The sequence below is a fragment of the Aristolochia californica genome, unplaced genomic scaffold, assembly GCF_029961685.1.
Source record: "Aristolochia californica isolate CCGP_79_NKW_82.1479 unplaced genomic scaffold, dmAriCali1.0.hap1 SCAF_16, whole genome shotgun sequence".
Classification (NCBI taxonomy): domain Eukaryota; kingdom Viridiplantae; phylum Streptophyta; class Magnoliopsida; order Piperales; family Aristolochiaceae; genus Aristolochia; species Aristolochia californica.
In genome coordinates, this window is record NW_027181837.1 from 19,957,192 (window position 1) to 19,979,559 (window position 22,368).

Sequence of the window (22,368 nt, forward strand, 5' to 3'; positions counted from 1 at the left end):
TACTCGCACTCATTATCAACTTGCCATCATGAAGAAAGGATCATCTACCATATTTGAATACTTTCAAAAAATAAAAATCATCAGTAATACACTTGCTGCTACCAAACAACCTTTAAATTCTTATGAAATTGTCTCTTATTTGCTTTGAAGGGACGAATCAAAGGAAAGAGACGGTAGGAGAATTGTTTATAAAAAATAGCGGAATCCGGCGCGGAATTGAGGGGAAATGGTTCAGAACGGCTGGGGCTAACTTCAAAACTAGAATTTGATGGTTCTTCCGCCATAGCGATGTTGGGTATGTGAACCGTGATTCGCCGTGGCTCCCGTCCCGACCTGTTCCGACTATTCGTAGTTATTGTTACAGACTCCAAATCCTGTAAGCTATTTCATTACCCAGTATTTTGTTTCTGTGCAGATTTTCGCTGTTTTTACTTACCGTTAAGGATATGTTGAATCTACGTACCATAATTCAGATAGAGATAATATCTCAACACACGTTTGTATTCAAATATTTATCTGTTATAAACGTTTATCTTATCTTAACAACCTTATTTGTTACCCCTTCGTATATCCATACTGACAATATTACTCACAAACCCTTTTTTCTTACGCAGTGAAAATGCATCTCGACGGAACCAGCTTAGGCGGCACGCCCCGCCTCCGCCAGTTCTGCAGGTTCAGAAACTGCTTCCCGGAGGAGTCGTTTCAGAGCTGGGGAAACTATGTCAAAGCGGTTCGTGAAACTCCAACGAGGCTCGCCAATCGGGTCTTCACGAGGTCGCTGGACACGACCGAGGTGACGGAGGTCAAGGCGAGAAGCCAGCACGAGATGAAGAAGACACTTACTTGGTGGGACATTCTCTGGTTTGGACTCGGCGCCGTTATCGGTGCTGGTATTTTCGTGCTCACCGGGATTGAAGCCCAGAACGACGCAGGTCCCGCCATCGTCATCTCTTACCTCTTCTCCGGTGTCTCCGCCATGCTCGCCGTCATGTGTTACACAGAGTTCGCCGTTGAGATTCCAGTTGCAGGTGGGCTGCGTTAGTTCAAGCGATTCGTTTATCTGGTTAGAGATTTCATTTTGATCCTATTGGTTAACCTAGAGCTGTGTTATGTGAATGAATCTTCAGGAGGTTCGTTTGCTTATCTAAGAGTGGAAATGGGAGATTTCATGGCGTTCATTGCCGCCGGAAACATCATCTTGGAGTACCTGGTGAGCGGAGCGGCGGTGGCGAGGGGATGGACGTCCTACTTCGCCACCCTGATCAACCGCCATCCCGACGATCTCCGCATCATCGTACCCAGCCTCGCCGAGAATTACAACCACTTGGATCCAATTGCCGTTGTCGTACTGTTCGTCATTGGAGCAGGAGCAATTTTCAGCACCAAGGCTTCTTCTCGCTTCAACTACGTGGCCTCCATTATCCACGTCGTCATCATCATCTTCGTTATCATCGCCGGCCTCTCCCACTCTCACGCCTCTAACCTGTCGGACTTCGCGCCCTACGGCCCCCACGGCATCTTCAAAGCCTCCGCCATTCTCTTCTTCGCCTTCGTTGGCTTCGACGCCGTCGCCACCATGGCGGAGGAGACCAAGAACCCCGGCCGAGACATTCCCATCGGTCTCATCGGCTCCATGTCCATCATCACCGTTCTGTACTGCGCCATGGCCGTCACGCTGTGCATGATGCAGTCTTACAAGACCATCGATGCCAACGCTCCCTTCTCAGTGGCTTTCGAGGTCATCGGCATGAGCTGGGCCAAGTACATCGTCGCCCTGGGGGCACTCAAGGGCATGACAACCGTCCTGCTCACCGCCGCCGTCGGCCAGGCTCGCTACGTCACCCACATGGCCCGAACGCACTTGCTCCCTCCGTGCCTCGCCACCGTGAACAAGCATACAAAAACTCCCATAGCCGCCACTGTGACGATGATCGTGGGTATCTCCATCGTCGCCTTCTTCACCGAGCTCGCTATCCTCTCCAACCTTCTCTCCATCGCCACCCTCTTCATCTTCACCCTCGTCGCCATCGCACTCCTCATCAGACGATACTACGTCGCCGGGGAGACGTCCGTAACCGACCGAAACAAGCTGATCTTATTTCTTATCGTCATTGTCTTGTCGTCACTGGGGCTTGCGGTGGGATGGGCAGCCCACGTGAATGGATGGGCGCTATATGCAATTACCGGCGGCATCTGGTTCCTGGGAACTCTGGGTGTGCAAATTTTACTGAAAAAAGCAAGAGCACCCAAGCTCTGGGGGGCTCCTCTGGTGCCATGGCTGCCTTCAGCCTCCATAGCAATCAATATCTTCCTTTTGGGATCCATCGATAAAGCCTCCTTCATAAGATTTGCAGTTTGGACGGTGATTCTGCTTGTGTATTACTTCCTCTTTGGGCTCCATGCTTCATATGACACCGCCATGGAGAGCGCTCGAGAGGAGAATCCGATTGAGAAGGTTGTTGAAGAAGGCGTTGCTGCTCATGGAGAAGAGAGTAGAACTGAATTTTCTTGATTATATTTGTGCGTTTCCAAGATTTAGACTTTGGACACTAGGATTTTCTCTTTCGGTTGATCGTGTTTTGTAAATATTATTAGGTTGAGGTTTTCCTTTGGGGTTAATGAATCCTAATTCTTTTTAATGCTATTTCTTTGAACAATACAAGATATGAATCACCCACAGCTATCATAGTTTATCATGGATCCTGATTAGTAGAACCCAACATAAAAAAAACAAAATCATAAAATAATAATTAATCACAACTACCTACAAGCTTCATGTTACTATCTCCTCTTTTCTATGTTTCTATATTCAGGAGAGAATTGAGGGAGGTACTGTTGAACCTTTGTGCAAAGCCCCTAATCACGAGAACAATAACATCTCGCATATGTCTTGTTTGGACCATCAAATCCACTTCATTCTCACTATCAACGACAATCTTCAACCTATGCTGATCATTTCGAAATAGTTTCACCTGTCAAAGCATTAATATATTATTTGGCAACGCCACCAGAGCCTGCTCTAATCAATCAGAATGACAGAACCTCTTCAAGACTTATCTAGAGTAAGCTTACATGGAATGGAGGAGTGTAAGATCCACGAATTTCGGTAGCTGGAAAAGAAGTCTTTGAACCAGGTTTGATAACCTTAACTCTTTTTCTGTTGACTTCAAGAATTCTTCTTTCCAAACTGCCTGATCCTGGAGCCTGTAGAGACACACAAGGAGAGTGCATTGTCATAGGTTTTCATTTCAAAACGTCTTTTTTCTTTAATTCTCATTTGATAGTATTAAAAGAGATATAGATAGCCAGGAAGCAGGCAGAACCTTTTTCAGTGAGCGGTCTCGATCACATAATGTCTGCTTACAAAAAAAGTGAAACATATACGTATGTTAGAAGTAGAAAGTCTAATGGTACACCATCAGTCACAGATGAAAAGTTAACAGAGAGAAAAAGGAAACTAATAACATACTACATTATCAATTTGATCATCTTCATTAGTCGCGGCCTCATGCCTTTAATCTTAGCAAGTGATGCAGATCATTATGTTCAACCTGCAGTTGGGAACTGACTCAAACACCACGATGCAGACAATTATCTTTGTGGTTCTGCATCTTGCCAAACTGACTCATGACTTGGATGAGTCAAATCAAATTTGGGGCTGGTGGGGGATCTGACCTGGTGGGACCCCATTTTACCCAAGAATTGGTCAAATTCAATCAGATTCAGTTTGATTCAGATATGACTTCGACCATTCCAGTTTGACTCGGTTTGACCCCATCGCATTTTTGGGCTCTAAGATGGGTCACTCGACTCTGTGGAGACAACCGTCTCAGTTGAATCAATACAGATTTTAGGAACCCTGCTACAGGAACGAATTCCAACTCATGGTGCCCTGCAGTTAACACCTTTGAACTTTTTCCACTCCTGCGTGGGCAACAACAAATGTTTAACCCCATCATTATGACAAATTTGAAATCTTCTATTCTGCGGAGAATTCACTGATGTATTTGTTTGTACTTGACAAAACTATGTTACATTAAAACTCAACTCCTTGATTAGGATGGAAGAAGAATCATCATGAAGCATTTTTTTCCCACTAGGTATTTCGGACATGACAAGGACCCTGGCATTTGCATGTTCATTAACACCAAGAAAGGATAATATAGATGACGTCTTCATCTGACTTCAGAGGAAGATCTCTATAAATTCAATAGATATTACCTCAAACTTCACAGCTCCAAGCTCCAATTTTTGTTTCACTTCTTTATGGACATCAGGTTCTGCAAATAGTGAAAAAGAAACTGAAGTCAAAATTGAAATCTGAAGGGAGAGAGAGAAAGAAAGAGAGAGGGATAATTCTAAATGTACCAACTGCAATGGGTTCCGTGGATGCAGAGACAGGTTGCCCCTCAACTCCATCCTCTCTAACTGGAGTGTAGATCGCCACCAGCCTATACCCCACATCATCAACGTTAGCTTCGTACATCCTCCCTATCTCACCTGTAGCACAGGACACTTTCTTTGGTGAAACGTCCTTACATTCAAGGAGCCACAACACTGGCATAATGTCCGAGATCACTACTGACAGTTTTTGCGCACTAGTACCAACCTGGTATTGAGATAAGATCAGGACTTCCAACCATTGACCTAAGCCACTGAATCTGGCTTTTACCTTCTTTTCCACCACGGTAAATGCCACGAACAGCATATAAATTTGTGTGAAAACCTCTGCCCTCAATTTCCAGTTTATCAATCTTTGGAATCCCTGAAAGCAGAAATTGTCATAGTCAGAATGTAATATCATCATGTGACATGCACAATTAGAATAGACAATCAATTGCTTCAGTTAGACCTGGTAAAATAGGAGAGGTTACAGCTGATGCTGGTCCACTTGACCTTCCAAAAACATCAGTGACGATGCATTCACACCTCAAGCATCGACCAATATCCTCCAGCCGCATCTTATACGAGCAGGAACGCTGTGAGGGCAATGGCTCAAAGGATTGATTCTCTGTGTCTTCTAAGGATATGAACCTGCAGAATTAAAATTTACAACAGCCATATGAAAAGATGATAAGTAACAAAATTCAATCAAGAATAAATGAGACAAAGAAGCAGACATGAAGGAGAAGTAAAGCCCTGTACCATTGGTACTGAACATCTTTCTTATAGTTTTGCCATACATGTTGCTGAGTCACACTATTTGGGATCACTTCCACAGCAGCAAGTATATCGCCTTCAATTGCTTTGCCAGTTAAAGTAAGCATCTGAATTTTTGGAAGCTCTACGGGAAAAGACAAGCATATGATTAGAGACCACCTATACCTTTCAGCTCATCTTTCAAACAATATCCTGTACTTGTAAATAGAAAACTTTATCAGGCTATGTAGTTTACAGACTAAGCCAGCCTTTTTGGCAACTAACATCAGTGAAAAAATTCTGTTTCAACTCAAAGAGTAACTTCAAAGAGAAGGCAAATTTGATGGAGTCAGGGTCCCTAATCCAGAATATATATATGTTTACCTGGAAGGACGATATCAGTAGGTTCAGACAATCTGAGTTCTCCCACAACAGAATCCGAGCGAATGGGTGTATAACTACAGGAAATATTTTAACAAGGTTCATTTGGGAACTTGAAATATATACATATGGCACAACAAGTAACTGAATAAATCAATTGTAAAAAATAAAAGAAACACCAGGAACATCAAAGAGCAGGCCATCCATGAGAGAAAGAGAGGAAAATTACTATGAAGCTAATTATTCCCTCATAGCAGTTCATAGTGGAGGCAGCATGGACAAATAAAGACAGGTCGACCTTTACTTTGGTACCACTAGTATTCTATACCACATGAGTAAAGCATCAGTAAGCAACTTGACAGAGACATGCAAGACTAGAAAGTTACCCAAACAATAAGCGGCAATTGTAGTCAGAATCAGAAACTTCATAGGTAGTTGAATTAGCTCCATTTATGAGGTTTATTGTTCCTTCATTAGTTTCTCTGTACCAGCTAAATAGGCTAGATCCTTCATATCCACCATAATATTGCCCTTCTCCACAATATATACCAGCAGACAACTCCTTCACATGAACATTGGAAACTACAGGAAGAGCTGTTTTTTATATTTACAATTCACAGTAACGTTAGAGAAATCCAAGTAATCAAGAAGAATCCTAGTAAAGTAGAGAACCTGTCAAAACATTTTTGACATACCTGCAGCAACTGGGTTATTGCTAATTGTAACAAGTGGATCCCCACATACCCCATCAGCACGTGTCGGCACCCAATACAGCACAATATAAGATCCCACATCTTCGAGTGATGGTGTGTATGTTCTGTCTCAATTACCCAACATACAGTAAAAATGGGCAGTTTGAGGAGAATTACCACTACTGACAAGATTGAATATCATAACCAACCAGGAGATGTTAAACTTACGGTGTTTTCCCAAGAACAACTGTTTTTTGGCATTCATCTGATATGTTCCTTAATTCAGATCCCTGCAGCTTCCTATTGGTCCTGTACCATGTAAATGTTCCAGGACCTTCCTGCCCACCATAATAAGATTTCTGAGGAACCACTTCCTTATCCTCACTGCAGTCTGGAATGAGGAGTTCAAGACCTACAGGATTTGCTGTTGAAAGAAATTGAATGAGGGATACAAAATGGATGAATACATGTAAAACCAACAGTTCTTTAGTCGATTTGCTCTCTTTTTCCTAACAGATTGCCAAAGAGAAATACAGTTCAGCCCTAGACAAGTTTATGTACCCAAGCTACAAGTGTCAACTCATCCTAAACAAAAGCAATTAATAGAGAGAAAGTATAGTACACACAACAACTCGCTGTAAACATATAATAATAACAATAATAATAACTCAAAATATAGAATAAAAGCACCATTCACCAGGACTAATGACATCTGACACAATGCTCTTCTCTTTTCCTCTTAATCCATCTTTTCGCATGGGTATGTAGACAAGCTCAATACGCTTTCCCACATCTTCTAAAGCTAAATCAAGAAACTCTGCAAATAGAGATTTTCCATTATTAGTTTAGTCAAAAAGGCTAAAATTGATTCATGAAGAGGTACTTGAAAATTATCTACTCACCGTTACCACTTATTTTGTCCTTCAACCCCCTCCCCTTCACCCGATACCACTCATAGATACAATTGCCTATCTCACTGAGAGATAAAGAAGATTAACTTCAGATACAGACAATTAGGGAACAAAATATAAATAAAGATGTCAAATATAAAGATAAGTGCAGAGTCTCACCCTCCACTATATGTAGCAATAAAGCCTAGATGCTGTCCTTCCATCATTGACCCATGCAATTCAAGAGACAGGCAAGTCGGGGGTCCTGCAGGTGCACCACAAAGAAAACTTCCTAGTTACAAACAATTTGAACTTTTTCCAAAGAAAATTATCCTCTGAGCCTGACCAAATTTCTCGTCAGAGACTGATTAGGCCAAGTGAATCTGCGGCATGATTCACTGTATCACCTGCGATGCAATAGTAATTGAGGAGACCGATACTGAGACGTCATTATCGGCGTACACATCAGGCACTCGGTAGCTGATAACAATATGGAGAACAATGGTCCAAAGAAATTTCTTGCAATAAAAGTTTTGTTAATTTCACAAGAATTTCCAATGCATACCAGGTAAAATAGGTCCCACTTTCTCAGAAATAACAGCAGGTCCACGAGCCCAATCACTTCTAACAGGTTCACATGAAACAGATATAAAACAGCCGATATCATCCTTTGAAGGGGTATATGAGACAGCTGATGCACTTTTAATTTCTCTGACTGTTCCATCAGGACTGGTCTGTAATCATGAAACTGATTTTATCTACCAAATGAAAACTTAATTAAAAGGACTGGTGCTCAGTAATTCAGTAAACCATGAAATTATTAACAACCAAGTGATTTTTACTATTCCACAAATATTAACCATTTAAAACTAGTTAGACCACTCATAGCTGATAAGCACAAATCCCCATACCACAAACCAACAGGAAACTGAATCTCCTTCCTCTCCTCCCCAATATTTCTTGTAAACATTCAACACAGATGCTTCAATTTCCTCTCCCACAATCTGCAGGGAAAGCAACCTTGGGCTTCCTGCAAGGCGGTTTTATATAATTAGCAGAAGTATTAGAGCAGATCACCAGAATTGGAATCCCACCCCATTTCTAATTAGTTATTAATATTCAAAGTGACACATTAAACAGCCTCATATTACACTCAAAACCTGTCAGAGAATATTCTGTTTGTACTACCAGTATCCACTAAGAACTGTCATTTCTAATTCCTTTTACTGCATGATTTTACTACTGCAAAAATCATCTTGCAAAAGCACCATACTACTGTGTGTTGAACCTGATCTACCACACCCAGGTAAAATCACAAAGAAAAAAAAAGTTTAAAGACTCAAACAGTATTTTTGTATTGTGAAAGGAAATGTAATCACCAGGACGAACATGCTCCTGTCCCAAGCAAGTTCTTGGTTCACCAACAGCTCCATCATCTCGTACAGGAATGCATTTAAATGAAACAAACTTGCCTATAGCCTCTTTAGTGATGCGGTATTGAAGAAGGCCAGATGCCTCAGGTATTTGAACACCTATTTCATTTTCACCCTGCACAACACCATATCATAAGAATATTGCAAGTACACTGCACAGTGTGCCAAAACTAGATCGGAGGAGCTACCTGAGGCTAAATCAAGTGAACCACATAAACTTAAACCAATGTATACTTGTGAGCATATCAGACAGCTAATGTGCAGTATCACAAATGTCACCAAAGTCTTCGCCCAACTACTCTATCCTGATCCCATCATGTGCTAGATCCATTTTAGACATTTAAATCCACGTCATGTTAGTCCTTCAAACTAAATTACATTTTTTTAAGCACATTGGTGATGAAATCTGCTAATGCCTTTTGATAATTCTTCTACATTGAGGAAAACAAACTAGTCTTTTTACTTGATAGCACCAATTTACTTTTGTAGAAAAAAATAAATTTCTTATATTTTTATGACTGCAAAGATTAGCGAAAGACCCATACTCTTTATGACATGAAAAGATTTTTTGCTAATCAGCATTACTGTTGGAGAATTTTGCCTGGATGTATTCAACTATGTTGAACTAGTGATGACCACTTCATTAAATAGGTGTCCGCCACAACAAACTTCAACAATAAATTGCAAAAGGCACTTAAACAGAATGCAGACAATTGGATCCGTCACTGTTTTAATTTGAAATGACTAACAAATATAGAGGCATTTACATTCATACAAATACTTAGAAAATTTGCCACATGAAACCCTAGTGACAAGACAGTTGATTCCGAATTCAATGCTGCAGAAGCATAGATAAAGTGATTCTTTCAGCAACATAAATACCTCATGAAGATACCAATTATAGAGACTTTTTCCTTCATGGCCCCCGATGTACCCATATGATGCTGTCAACATTTCACCCTCTGAGTAATCACCAGTGACAGATAAGAAATTTAAGCTCGGGGGTAAAGCTGCCAAGAGATAAAGAGATAATCAGTATAGAGGAAAGCAGCAAGTGTTGGTTGGTCTAACATTTCTACACAAAGGTAACAATATCTTGCCTGAGACCTTTACAGGTTTCAAGCAAAAACATTTACTTCAGGATAAAAACTTGTTTGTGATTTGGCACAAAAGGTTGCAATGCCAATTTATTCATGTCACAGTAACGGATAATGTCAACTGTATATCACTAAAACCAAGTTAAATAAACTTTCAAAAAACAAAAGAAAAGTTTGCTACGTCCACAACTAAAACCAATTAAAATAAATCTAAAAAAGAGAATATTTTTCTATCCTCCAAGAATAATTTAATGTGTCATCCTTTAGTGGAACTATCAGTCAACATACACCATACCAGTTAATTTATTGGAATAAAAAATCCCAACTAGAAAAGATAGTTTTTATGCCCTTCAAGAACAATATAATATTGTTTAATAGGAACTTCAATTGATGTACACAAAAGATCCATCAGTTAATCCATCCACTAGAAATTTGATTCATGAGCCACCCGCTGTTTCCTTCCAAAGCTACAACTTCCAAACTCTCAACAGATAAAAGTGAAAGACAAGATTTTAGGACGTAACTCATTTTTCACAAAGAAACGATTGACAATCATAACTCAAAGCCATTGCAAATGACAATAGGATAATGTACTGACACAATTGGTGGGATCATTATGTGCACAGTACCATTTGCAGGTAAAATTTGTTCTGTTTCTTGATCATTGTGTTCATACATGGGCATCATCAACAAATTCCAAACCCAAGGATTCCACTTACTTTCAACTGTTTTCTCTGAGATAGCAAATGCTTGCTCACCAGATTCACCATCTGGAGCCATAGGAGTAAACTTTACAACAATGTAATAGTCAGCTGCACTTAATGGAATACGGAATGCCTGTGCAAAAGCCAAGGATCGATCAATTTACTGGAAGATCAGAGGCTTAGAACAAGCTTTATGAAGAAATCCACAAGAGCAACAATGAGTACACTGTCTGAAAAAGGGAGTTTACAAGTTGAGGATGAGGCACCCCTGAGAATTCTCCTGACAAAAAACAGAAGTATGGAAGATCCTCACCTTTGCTATTTTGGATGCAGTTAAGGCTTCAAGACCATTTTCACCTTCCAGATTTGAGACTCTAGTTTTAAACCATTGAACTCTACTAGAACCTTCTGATCCTCCAGTGAGATTAGCACTTACATTCACTTTGCCCCCTTCCCTCAAGTCTCCAACTATCTTCAAATTAGTTACTTTAGGTGGAGCTGAAATTGGGATGGAGACAAACCAAAACAATAAGACAAGATTAAACCACTCAACATAATCCAATCGTTAGAACATAGACATTAAAAATTGGCAGGGAGTATGCTGAATGATGCCACATGTTTATCTAACAAAAACAGCAATCTTGGACAAAGATCTCCAACAAATGGAGAAGAAATAACAGATTTAAAGGTGCCATATGTTACAAAAAAGTTTCAGTCACCAGCTGGAAAGGAAAACAATATTCTCAATCTAAAGATGGTTATTACTGAAATTCACCATTGTGAGTATCATGTAACTAGTACCTCGCAACACAACATCAGTAACAGTTGAAACGGATTCTCCTTCCTGCCCTGGAACAAGTCAAAACCTCAGACTATAATAACAACTATTACCTTTGCCACTAAGAGAGAGAAATGGCTTCTCAGTAAACTGAACAAGGATCTCAGTACCTTCAAAATTGATGGGAATATACACAAAGGCCAGTCGTCTGCCTACATCCTCTTTAGTCAGCGCATACTCAGCAGTTCCAGTTGACACCAACACAAACTCACTGCCACACCCCCAAAAAAATAAAATCAGTGAAATTACAGCATCAAAGAGTTGAGGACTGTCCACTCTTCAGTGTTAAACAGTATCATTGTTTCTCATGAAATATTCTCTCTCAGAGAACTAGTCTTCTATTTCCTATAAGAGTGAAAATAAACTGAGGCACAAATGACATAGAGAAAAAAGAATGAGAAAAAAAAATTTAATGCTTTTAAATTTTCACTTTTTGCAATTAGATACAGATATTATGTTTCAAATTTTTTATAATTTTTTTAATGGTAATTTTGATAGGTCTGGAGCCTAATTTGGCATTGGGACATATACTTGCAAACAACTGGTTAAAAAAATCAGAGGAGAGTTAAGGATGTCACAAGAATAGTTTTAATTTCTTTCAATCTTATTGTTCTTGTACTGAGATTACCAGTTCACTGATACACAGTTATGCTCCCAAAATAACTTTTAATTACCATCACCATCTTAGTATGTTAGTGGAAACAGTTTCACATGGATAAGTAATAAGAAAACTCTAATGTTATTAGTTAGGAAATGACCTCCAAAATTTACTAGCCATTTTAAATTGAACCTAGACCCAATTTAACATGAGCCAAAGTAGGATGTATGCCTTGTTGGGCCCAATTTGTGCCCCATTTAGTTTGTATCTTATTTGTGTTGTCACATCTCAAGCCCATTGTCCAATTGTAAAAGACTGGAGACAAGAGAGTGTCACCGGAAATTGTCCCTCATAGATAAGTAATAGAAAAATGAGAAGGCTTTTATTGCAAAAAAATGAGAATGATACAAAGTTGGGCCAGGACCCAACTTTAATAAGTTATTTAGGATGCTTTCACTTTTTCTAAATTATTTACTTCCAAAGAATGGTTTTAAATTTATTTTAATATAATAAAACATACCAAGGATCTTCTAGTTACAATGTTATAAAAATCGACAAGGATAGGTTACTGCATCAGGTTCAACAAGGTTTGACCATTTGTTACCCAGATAACATCATCATGATATAAATTATAAAAATAAAATTAAAAAATCAATCAGGGGAAGTTTTTTCTTCCCTTGATCGTGTTCCATTTTGCTGCATACTGGAGAGGTTACTGGGTCAGGTTCAACCAGGTTTGACCATTTGTTGACCCAAATGACATCATCATGACATAAGTTATAAAAATAAAATTAAAAAATCAATCAGGGGAAGTTATTTCTTCCCTTGATCGTGTTTCATTTTGCCACATACTGGAGAGGAGGGCTCCAGTAGAGGAAGGGGAGAGGGGCAGGGCTCCACACCCCTCCTCTATAATTCTGAGATGGACAGAGCTCCTCCTCCATGGGCGGTGATCATACCCCACTCCCCCTTCAAAACCTCTGCGTGCATGACCCAGCTGATCCACTAGTTAAACCGCTAAACCAGCCGGGTCAGCCAGTTCACCGGTTGAAATACCAAACCCGGCTGGGTCAGCCGGTTTTTGTTTTCCTTGGGTCTTTTACCCCTACAACCTGTACAAGGGACCAGGTCTGGTTTAACCGGTCCGGTGCGGTTTTATAACACTGGCTAGTCATGAAACTCCTACAGCAACAAACTACAGAAAATACTAAATGTATTTCAAGTATATAGGATGTGTATCGCGTACACATGTAACTAATTATACTGACATCATACTCATTCAGACCCGTGCCCTATGACTAGAACAGTGATGATTCCTCCACCTGTATTATTCTAACCTTATCAGGATCAATAGGTCACCAGATCCCCCACCCCAAATAAAAAGATATACATCCAGTTAATTTGGTGTCAATCAGTCCAATAGGACATAATATTCTACCATATATTCAACCAGCCCATAACTATCCTACCATAATATTCTTAGAAACATTCAAAGCAACATTGGTAAAAAGTTTGATGTTACACAAGCATTCATCAAGATACAATCACTCAAAAAAAGATACAATCATCAATGCCAGCACCATTCAACAAGGCATCATATAGAAGTACAAAATAAAGTTATGGATTCTACCCAGTTGCGGCTTATATTTGTGCATCAGGGAAGAAACTATTTTAGAAGGTTCAACCATATAAATAAGATGAAGTCGGAACTTTTAGTGCATGAAACCAAATCCTGCATTCAATAAAAACAAGACATAATACAAGCAGAGAGTCATTTTCCAATTCTATGCAAACAAATGTTATCTGATGCAAGGAGAGTACTCAATATGCAAGATTAAACTATTGGGATTTGAAGAAATAGAAAAGAGACAGTAGCATTTTTCTAGAGAGTGACAATGAAATGCACTCAATCTAAGCTTGAAAAGAAGTAAGAAAACAGACCTAGACTCCTTGTTCTCACGTAACCATTCAAACTTGCTAGGGCCTTCCCTCCCACCAAAGTAATCACCAACACCTTTGATAGTACTCCCTTCAATAATATCTCCTAAGATCCGTACATTACAGACAGATGGAGGAGCTGGGAATAAAATACCAATATTAACCATTAAAATGATCATAGGAAACTACACTCCTCTGGTGCTATCAGATTCCATGCATAACAGTCAGCAACTTTCAACATACTACAGATATTGATGAAGTTCAACCTGCTTTTACAAAATCCATCATTGCATAATGGGGTTCTCCTTTAGCACCCTCCTCTGTTACAGGGGTGTACATGAAAACCAAACTTGAATCAACATCATCTAAAGTCAAACTGTACTCTTCCTCCTCAGCCCCAACTATAACCACAGGGCTACTATTCCATCTTCGCCTCAACCAGCTGGAGATATTTTGAAACTATATTATATAGTTATCTTCTTGAATAAGTAACAAGAGGCTGATCAAATATGTAAAGATTTCAAGTGATACAGTATGTCCTTGAAATTTAAATTGATGAGAAAATGGAAGCACACACACCTAGCAACACCTTTTCCTGGGGTCCCACCACACCATGCAACCTCAGCAGAGCCCTTGATAACATTTCCTTCAACAAGTTCCCCGTGCACATTCAGGTTGATAACCTTTGGATATCCAGTTCCTGATCCAGAAAACAAATTAAGGATGCCAAACAGCACTACTAATGACGACTATTATACAACTTATTTACAAAAAGGGGCAAAGTCAGCAAATAAAATATAAGTGAAAAAACTGAGAAGAAAGAAGGTTGAAGAGAAAGAATGAAAGGGAGAGAAAGTAGAGAAAAGAAAATTGAGAAAGTGACTAAGTTGGGGGACCTGCACGTCCCCCAGCTTCTGTTTATAATCAGGGTTGAGTACAATTTATAATATTACCCTTACTTAAATTTAAAACCCTAATTCTCTATATCTCCTATTCTACGTATCTTCTTAACATGAAATTTGGTCCATAGACATAGTTTGACATGTAGAACAAGATTACATCAAGAAATATAAATAACAATAAGGTCAAATGACCAAAATATCCCTGTTCTCGTTTTTCAACAATAGGATTGAAAGGTTCAGCTAATTCATGCTTGACTAGCCTATGTACCCTAAGGGAAAGACAACCTACAACAGACTGGAAACGGTGTTCAAGACTAGAAGCAACTTTTTTTTTTTGAGAAAAGGGCATTTCATTAAGGCCCGAAGGCAAACAACAACACAACAAAAGAGAGGCCCTTACAATGAGAGATAGGAGGGTAAGCCCCTCATGGGCTAAAGAGTCAGCAATACCATTTGCTGATCTAGGAACATGAGACCACTTACAAACAACATTCTTGAAAAGGTCTTGGATTTCCAAAATGTGGTATCAGTGGTGCCAAGGAGATTTTCAACAAGGTATGTGACCTTCTGAACTTTTTCTTCTTAACTGTACTCTATGGTGCCATTGCACCAGTAAAGTGTTCTATTTGAAAAATCAATTACATTTTCAACAAGGTTTCTCTTCTGTAGAGAAGCCTATGGCCTCATTTTAGATAATATCAACCCACTTTGGAAATAGAAATCAGTATGTCCAATTAAGCATAACTTTCGATCTCAGCATCAGTTTCCAACTCAGTAGAACAGGGAGAAAATTTCTGTCAAGGGTGGTTACATTAATGAAAGTAGCATAACTTTTAACCCAATATAACATAGTTACCTGGGGAAACAGGTGAAGAAATGGCAAATATAGAGGAGTATTCAGTCCCTGCCACTATGGGAGTGCATTCAACTTTCAAGAACTTTCCAATATCCCCATACTTTGCCCAGTAAACCTAAATATCAACAAGAATTTTTCACAAAATTAACAAGAGCTATCAACATAAGTTAATTCCATAACAGGTACAATTTACATGTTCACACCTCTCCAACTGCATCAGCAATAGGCACAAAATTTGTGGGAGTTCTCTCCCCAATAAACCACTGGAATTTCAGAACCAATTCCGAATCACCATCAATTGTGTGTTCCTTTGTAAATATGAAGTGGCAACGACAGACGTCTTCTTCAAATGGTTGATCAACAGAGGCTTCCTTGAGCATATAGCCCGGTGGCAAATGATCCTTCCATCTTTCAATAAGAAAGCAGAAAGTTGAATCTGTCCAAACAGTAAATAAACAATAAAAGCTATATACAAACAAAATACAAGCATTCAGCTCTTTAACACTAGACACTAGAAGCAAGATCAAATCTGATTTAGAAATTTCTGAACATGTAGGAAAACAGGAAATGAGAAATATCAATTTGAATAGTAAGGTAGGGTGAAGCAGGTAATTAGAAAACTTATGAACTATTACAGAATATGCAACCCACTATTCCAGAAGACAGCATAAGCCTGAGGTACTGTAGTGAGAAGCAGAAGCAAAAAGAGAAAAGAAGATTAGAGAAGACATAAACTTCATAAAATTAATCAGTGAAAATGGCTTGACAGAAGAGGTGCTTCTGACAGGAACCTTATGGGGAAGTAGGATAAACAATGCCAAGCACAAGCAAAACAATGGAGGAAAGTTTCCTGTTTCAGTTTAGTTTATATACAACCAGTAATTATTTCACTCGGAATGGCACCCCAACCCACTTAAACCTATAGTGTGACAACAAGATTATGACCTTCAGAAGATAGATGATCAGGAAAAAGGAAATAATAAATGTAGAAAGCATGTAGAGCATTCCGCTGCAATAAAGTCCAAGAATGAGACTGATAACTATATGGTTTTTACTCAACCACCAATTGTTTGAGCATTTAGTAGTTCCAGAAGACCCAAGGCCACCATATCCACCATTTATTAAATAGTCAAACTAGTCTCACCTACAGCTAGCTCTGGACGGCAAAACTCCCAACCATCTCTAATGCATAAAGCTGTGTGAGCAGGGTAACGTTTTGCAATTTCTACCTCATCACGAGAAAGATCTACATGGGTAAATAATATATACAAGAAATTAGTTCATATGCACCAACAAACTCAATGAATTAATAAAACAATTACATAATAACCAAACAAAACAGCTTAGCAAGTGTTTGTTTAGTAAAAGAACAATACTCCTACCTCGTGGAATCAATTATAACATACCTTTGTCATTGAATTTTTTAAAAGTAGGGCCTGCAAGTAATGTGCATGCTGCTTCTAAGTGAGGCATCTTCAGTATTGGATTTTCTTCCACTCGCAAATGCTGCACCACATAATATGACCGTTAAAAAGTCCATCAATCTGAACAAAATGAAGTCAATTTACAACACTGAGGCATAAAGCCATTATATGACAGAGTAGAGCAATATACATGCAGACAGAAGTTATATCATTATCATAAAACATGTATATCAGCAGGGTGAGCTCGATGTTCTACTTAGGAATTGAAGACAGGTACTACAATAACATGAAAAGTAAAACCTTTCTGAAGATCCTAGGGCATTGTCTACTATATGAAAATCTGGAATGCATAACAGAAACGAAGTAGTAAACAAATGAGAGAGAAACCAAAGCAAACCTCAAGAGCTGGTAAATGTGGGAAACCCTGTAGTGTTGATATTTTATTTTTGCTGGCAGCTAGTACCTGCATAAACGCCAGAGGAACAATAAGTAATTCAATAGATTGGGTAACAAATGCTTGATAAAAATTTGATACCACCAAACCTGCAATCGAGGCTGACTCGCCATGGAAAGGGATTTTAATCTGTTTTGAGCAACTGATAAAAACTGAAACGAAGTGAGACAGTTCTTAGACTATGATACAGAGTTTGATGTCGGGCACTGACATTAAAAATAGCAGCTTAACCATACCTCCAAATTGGGTAACTCAGGAAGACTCATAAGTGAGGTGATTTGATTCCCAGCAAGATAGAGTTGCTGCATAGATAACACAAATAAATAAATAAGTTTACAATGTTCAACTTGTGGATATACATATCTACAAACATACAACCAAACCCTGGGCGATCTGTTAATGATTCCAGGTACAAATTATGGACAAAACAAGTACGTTAAATTTCACACAGCAAACCAAGTTTTGTAATGGTGCTAAAACCTGTCAAACTTATAGACATCAAAAGCAAGGGCTAATGGAGCTGCTCACCCCATGCATCAACTAAATACCCCTCAAACCATCCACGTTTAATTCCATCTTAAAGTGGAAAGCTGAATTTATCTCGCATAGCAGATGGGAGCATCTCAGTTGCCTCATTTATGACACAGCCTTCTCAAATTTTTCAGCTTCTTCCTCTAGACTTTAGAATCTCCTCTTCTCACTTCTCACTTCTCACCAAATCAAAACTCAGGCCCTCCACCTATCTAATTTCTGCAACTGCAGCAGCATTACTTTCAAAGAGACCCATATAAAAGTTGGAGTCATATAGACCTCCAATTATTTAATGAGGAAACTGAAAGAGTTTCTACACAAAATGGGCATCCTTTAGATCCATAATAGTTCAATGGCCATACTTTAGATCCTCAATAATTAAGACTTTTTTGGGGGGCTGCAAGAGCTTAATAGTTGTGACTTCAAAAGGATGGCGTTGTTTGAGCCCTATGACTAAGTATCATAAAACACCTAAAAGATCTAACAACTGATGTATATGTGTGTTGGGTCATACAAACATGTATTTATATGAAGAAACATATGCTATATTCATGTATGATAAAGTTCTTTTGAGGACATAAAGAAACAAGAGTGACACCTGCAGAGCTTTGCAATTCTCAAGAGGCTCAAACCCCGCCCCTTTGAAATCATTGAAGCTAAGGTCAAGAACCTGTTGACGAAACAGAAAGTTCTATCAGCTACAGAAAAAGAGGGAAAAAAAAAAACACTAGTTTACATGTCAACATGCATAAACCCATCAGATAGCTTCAGATTCCTGTAAAGATTAGTTTAATACTGGAGACTATTTGACACAAACACATATATTGTACTGATCAACTGGACCATGATATGGGTTTACCAAAAAAATAAAAAAAGAACCATGGTTATCTGACCATTATGTCTCCTCCAAGGTAACACATCAATAATTTTTCTTTCAGAATATCCTAGACAAACATTATTTGAGCTTTTAGTATGGTCTAGACTAAGTCCAGCTGCTCCACATAACAATCACCAAGATCATGCTGGTTGCAGTTTTACAAGTTTCTAAGCCCACTAAGAAGAAATAACAGCAATACATGCAGCGTATCGTAGGAAACAAGTTTGGATAACAAACCTTAACCCGCTTCAAAATCTCAATTCCCTCCAAGGAAGACAAGAGATTGTCTCTGAGATAAACAAACTGCAGCAGAGGAGTACTATTATCTCAATCAAAACTCAAAAGTAGGCAATATTTCCACATAGTATTCAGTCAACAATTTTTTTCAACAAGAAAAAAACATATGATACAAGGGACTGCCCTCCAGATAACCGGTGGTAAAGATGTATTACCAGCTGTAAGAAAGATGAGTTACTAGCATAAAAATCAATTCCTAAGGGGCACGTATTTTCACAGCATGTTTTGACATATTTTGATGAGTTTATTTCAAATAAGCATTTGGTTTGATAGATTTCCTGGACCCTATTACCCAAAAAAGTCAGTCAAGCAAATAACATATAGGGAATGCATACTCCCTGCCTTGCTAACAACTCCAGACAACTAAACATGAAAAAATCATACTCATGAGGAATATCAAGCCAGATGGTATCAGTATAAGACTACTTACCTCTAAATTTTGCGACAAGTTCAACCCACTGGCTTTAAGACTGCGAACTCTGTGACCCCTAAAATCCAGCCTCTGAAGCAATCAAGAAGCAAAACAGTGTGGCTTAATACAGCCAAAGAGAACTAGCTTAATAAAGAGCAAGTATCTCATAAGCGATTTTCAAGAAAGTATGATTAAGGTTCCCAAGTCTTACAGCACATGGTAATCATGAAGGCAGAAACATATAAAGATTCTTTTTCTTTTCTGATATATGTCTTTTTTTCACTTCTGAAAGCCAGTAATTATGTTGAGAAAGGAAGACAGAACACATAACGAGTCCCCAAAAAGGTAAGAAATAATAGACAAATAGAACCCAAGAGGAACTTAGAACAGCAGATCAGCTGACACCAACAAGGTTTCACACAAGACTTCCTTTAATAACACTCAAATGTAGCCATTCAGCGACAGCTCAATCCAGATAAAAAGATAAGAACGGAAAATGACAAAATACCCATTACCAGAAAAGTAGAGTCATCATTTCATATTTGTGTATGCATTTAATAAAAATATTGTGACGGCTAAACTAGCTTTTCATCACTATTAAAATCATATTCCTGCTTGTCTAAACCATCGGATTAAACTGTTTAGGGTCCACAAAGTTTACAAACACAGAAGTATGGAGAGCAGCGTGTATGGGTTCGAAGATGCCACTACATAGAAACCCAAGTTTCTTCATGCTAAACCAAAGAAACTGAAAAAATATTTCAAATTCTGCACAAAACCATACTCTGAGACAGCTCTCTAATAATTGGAACAATTGGTAAGAAATGTAGCTATTGAAGTGCTTACAACATCATCTCCAGCTTTGACCTCCACCTGTGGGAGCATCATAAAACGAGACTCTCGACTGTCTGGAGTCAAGGTCTTCCGTCTACCTGATAAGGAAGAACCCCTGTCTACTGATGAAGACAACGAACTCAACTTCAAGCTACTAGTAACTGATGGAGAGCAAGCTGAAGGGGAAGCGATCTTTGAAACTATCCTCTTGAGACTGCTACTGCCACTACTATCCAAAGAAGAAGATGGGATCCTTCTAGTAGTCGAAACTGATATTGATGATTTAATGGAGGTCTTCTTTGTGGAATCTAGCGTACTAATCTCAGATTTCAAAGATGTGGCCGAGCTTCCAGTACTGGCTGAAGCAGGTGATGGTTTCTTCACTTCCACAGAAGCTCCTGCAGTAGAGGCTTTAGATAAACTAGAGGGCAGAGATGCTCTTCTACTATCTGTTTTAGCTTCAGAATTGGGCCTAGAGCGTGTGACCAGTTTATCTGCTTGTGCAATACTACCATTGGTCCCAGGTTTTGCAAGCGCTACTCTTTGCTTCTCCAGCACCCCCCCAGCGCTGTTTCTTCTCGTCAGTGATGAAGTTGCATTTGAGCTTGGAGATGATTTTGTGCCTGCTGCAGATTTCAAAGTACTAGCACTTGAACCAGAAACTGTTGAGGCCTCTACTCTTCTTTTGCTTGCAGCAACTGATACTGAAGAGCTGGAGACTGAGGAACCACCAGTTTTCAACGTCTTTGAACTTTTTTTAACTCTTTCGGCTGAATTCACTTGTTTGCCTGATTCCATAACTTGCTGTTTCACTAGCTCTTCAGAACTAACCGAGTGATCCTCCATCCCTGGAGCACTTCAAAACTGCAAGAATCATAAATACAAAAATAAACGAACCGTTAAACTACACTTCAACTTAAAGCCTCAAAGGAAATTCCATATTAACCAGAAGTTAAAGACAAATCTTAAAACAATAATGATAACATTTATAAAAGAGTAGCATAGCATTCCCGTTTTCCAATCTCAACACAGGAATTTCGAGGATATTAAACAGAAACTTGACAATTGAACTGAGAGGCGACAATAATGGGGGCCACCGAACAAAGATATGGCATGGAGACTGCAGGACTCGTTGCCTATACCAGAAATACACTTCAGGATCACTGTGACTCAATTAAACAGACAGCTGCTTTTTCCCTCTACTCCGGAAGGCAAATGCCCTGATCGGAGTTCGAACTTATCCGTCCTTATAAGGGAACTAAGAAACAGAAAGCCACATATAGTTACTCAAAACTAGTAAACCCACAGTCGTCCAAGCTCTCCAACGGGCCAGGGTACGTAAAAATGACAGGCATTTTTTTCGCATTAGAAAGAAAAACGAACACGTCCAACAGACGACTCCTAAACGCGAGACACATTTCCGCCCTAAGTTAAGCAATTCATTACTCTCAACGGAGAACACGAGGCCAAGACCTCTCAAACCCCTCCATTTCCGTTTTAAACTGAAAGCGGATCAACAGAATTAGTTCTCACCGTGTCGGACAACTCAAGATCGGAGACGAAATGCAGGTGCTTCAACTACATACAAAAGCATTTAACAAAGATACACGGAGAATAACAGCGACTAGTACTACACAGGACAGCAACCTTCCCGCACCACCAAAACAAGAAATAAACTCGATGTTACCGAGGTAAGCACTAGCTCGTCGTAACTAGAGCTCTCGCGCACGCATTCGGCACTCCGTTCGCCGATACCTCGGCAATGCACTCGAAGAGGAGAGCAAACGATGCCGGCGACAATCGGTCTGGGAATCACCGGCAGGCTCAGCAGCCCGCTCGATTTTCGCCGTCCGGTCCTTTTCTTTCTTGAATTGTTTAAATTTTAAAAAATCATGACTCAATTTTGCCCGGCCAAAAAATCTTACGGGCTTTGCTTCCCACTAACTCGAACGCAAAAAAAGCAACCGAGCCTAAAAACGATAAAATCTCCCTGTTATTAGCACTCCTTCCCTGGGAATATCAGCAGCAATAATATAATAAAAAATAATTTTGCGGATAGCTAGCGGCT

General features: G+C 39.3%; 2 protein-coding genes across 5 annotated transcripts; one reads left to right on the plus strand and one right to left on the minus strand.

Annotated features, from left to right (window-relative positions):
• Nucleotides 1-814: 814 nt before the first annotated feature.
• LOC137952704 (cationic amino acid transporter 1-like) lies at nucleotides 815-2,515 on the plus strand. The gene is made up of 2 exons (XM_068799765.1): nucleotides 815-1,031; nucleotides 1,131-2,515. Exons 1-2 carry the CDS (start codon nucleotides 830-832, stop codon nucleotides 2,513-2,515), a joined length of 1,587 nt encoding a protein of 528 aa, XP_068655866.1. The 5' UTR covers nucleotides 815-829.
• A 152-nt stretch (nucleotides 2,516-2,667) lies between these two features.
• On the minus strand, nucleotides 2,668-22,141 carry LOC137953956 (187-kDa microtubule-associated protein AIR9-like). Of its 4 annotated transcripts, none has more exons than XM_068801530.1 (38): nucleotides 22,014-22,141; nucleotides 20,313-21,164; nucleotides 19,485-19,556; nucleotides 18,995-19,060; nucleotides 18,479-18,550; nucleotides 17,586-17,651; nucleotides 17,439-17,501; nucleotides 17,293-17,358; nucleotides 16,878-16,977; nucleotides 16,616-16,717; nucleotides 15,675-15,907; nucleotides 15,472-15,586; nucleotides 14,293-14,413; nucleotides 13,980-14,155; nucleotides 13,717-13,852; nucleotides 11,288-11,388; nucleotides 11,141-11,188; nucleotides 10,653-10,837; nucleotides 10,355-10,472; nucleotides 9,421-9,548; nucleotides 8,485-8,653; nucleotides 8,017-8,135; nucleotides 7,671-7,839; nucleotides 7,286-7,370; nucleotides 7,118-7,191; nucleotides 6,913-7,032; nucleotides 6,444-6,639; nucleotides 6,219-6,340; nucleotides 5,910-6,117; nucleotides 5,527-5,600; nucleotides 5,149-5,287; nucleotides 4,856-5,037; nucleotides 4,613-4,768; nucleotides 4,372-4,503; nucleotides 4,225-4,283; nucleotides 3,327-3,359; nucleotides 3,076-3,207; nucleotides 2,668-2,975 (listed from the first exon to the last, which is right to left on the minus strand). In XM_068801530.1, the coding sequence occupies exons 2-38, from the start codon at nucleotides 21,144-21,146 to the stop codon at nucleotides 2,799-2,801; spliced, it is 5,148 nt and encodes a 1,715-aa protein (XP_068657631.1). In that variant the 5' UTR covers nucleotides 21,147-21,164; nucleotides 22,014-22,141; the 3' UTR covers nucleotides 2,668-2,798. The 4 variants fall into 4 exon arrangements, with proteins under 4 accessions (XP_068657631.1, XP_068657633.1, XP_068657629.1 ...); XM_068801532.1 differs by having other exon boundaries at nucleotides 6,444-6,627; nucleotides 21,988-22,141; XM_068801528.1 differs by having other exon boundaries at nucleotides 21,988-22,141.
• Nucleotides 22,142-22,368: the final 227 nt, after the last annotated feature.

Coding starts and splice junctions, on each gene's coding strand:
- LOC137953956 (XM_068801530.1), bottom strand. CDS start 21,146: ATGGAGGATCACTCGGTTAGTTCTGAAGAGCTAGTGAAACAGCAAGTT. Junction 16,718..16,877: donor TAAAAAATTCAATGACAAAG/GTATGTTATAAT, acceptor TTACCCATGTAG/ATCTTTCTCGTGATGAGGTA. Junction 15,908..16,615: donor CCGTCCAGAGCTAGCTGTAG/GTGAGACTAGTT, acceptor CTGTTTGGACAG/ATTCAACTTTCTGCTTTCTT.
- LOC137952704 (XM_068799765.1), top strand. CDS start 830: ATGAAGAAGACACTTACTTGGTGGGACATTCTCTGGTTTGGACTCGGC. Junction 1,032..1,130: donor CGTTGAGATTCCAGTTGCAG/GTGGGCTGCGTT, acceptor ATGAATCTTCAG/GAGGTTCGTTTGCTTATCTA.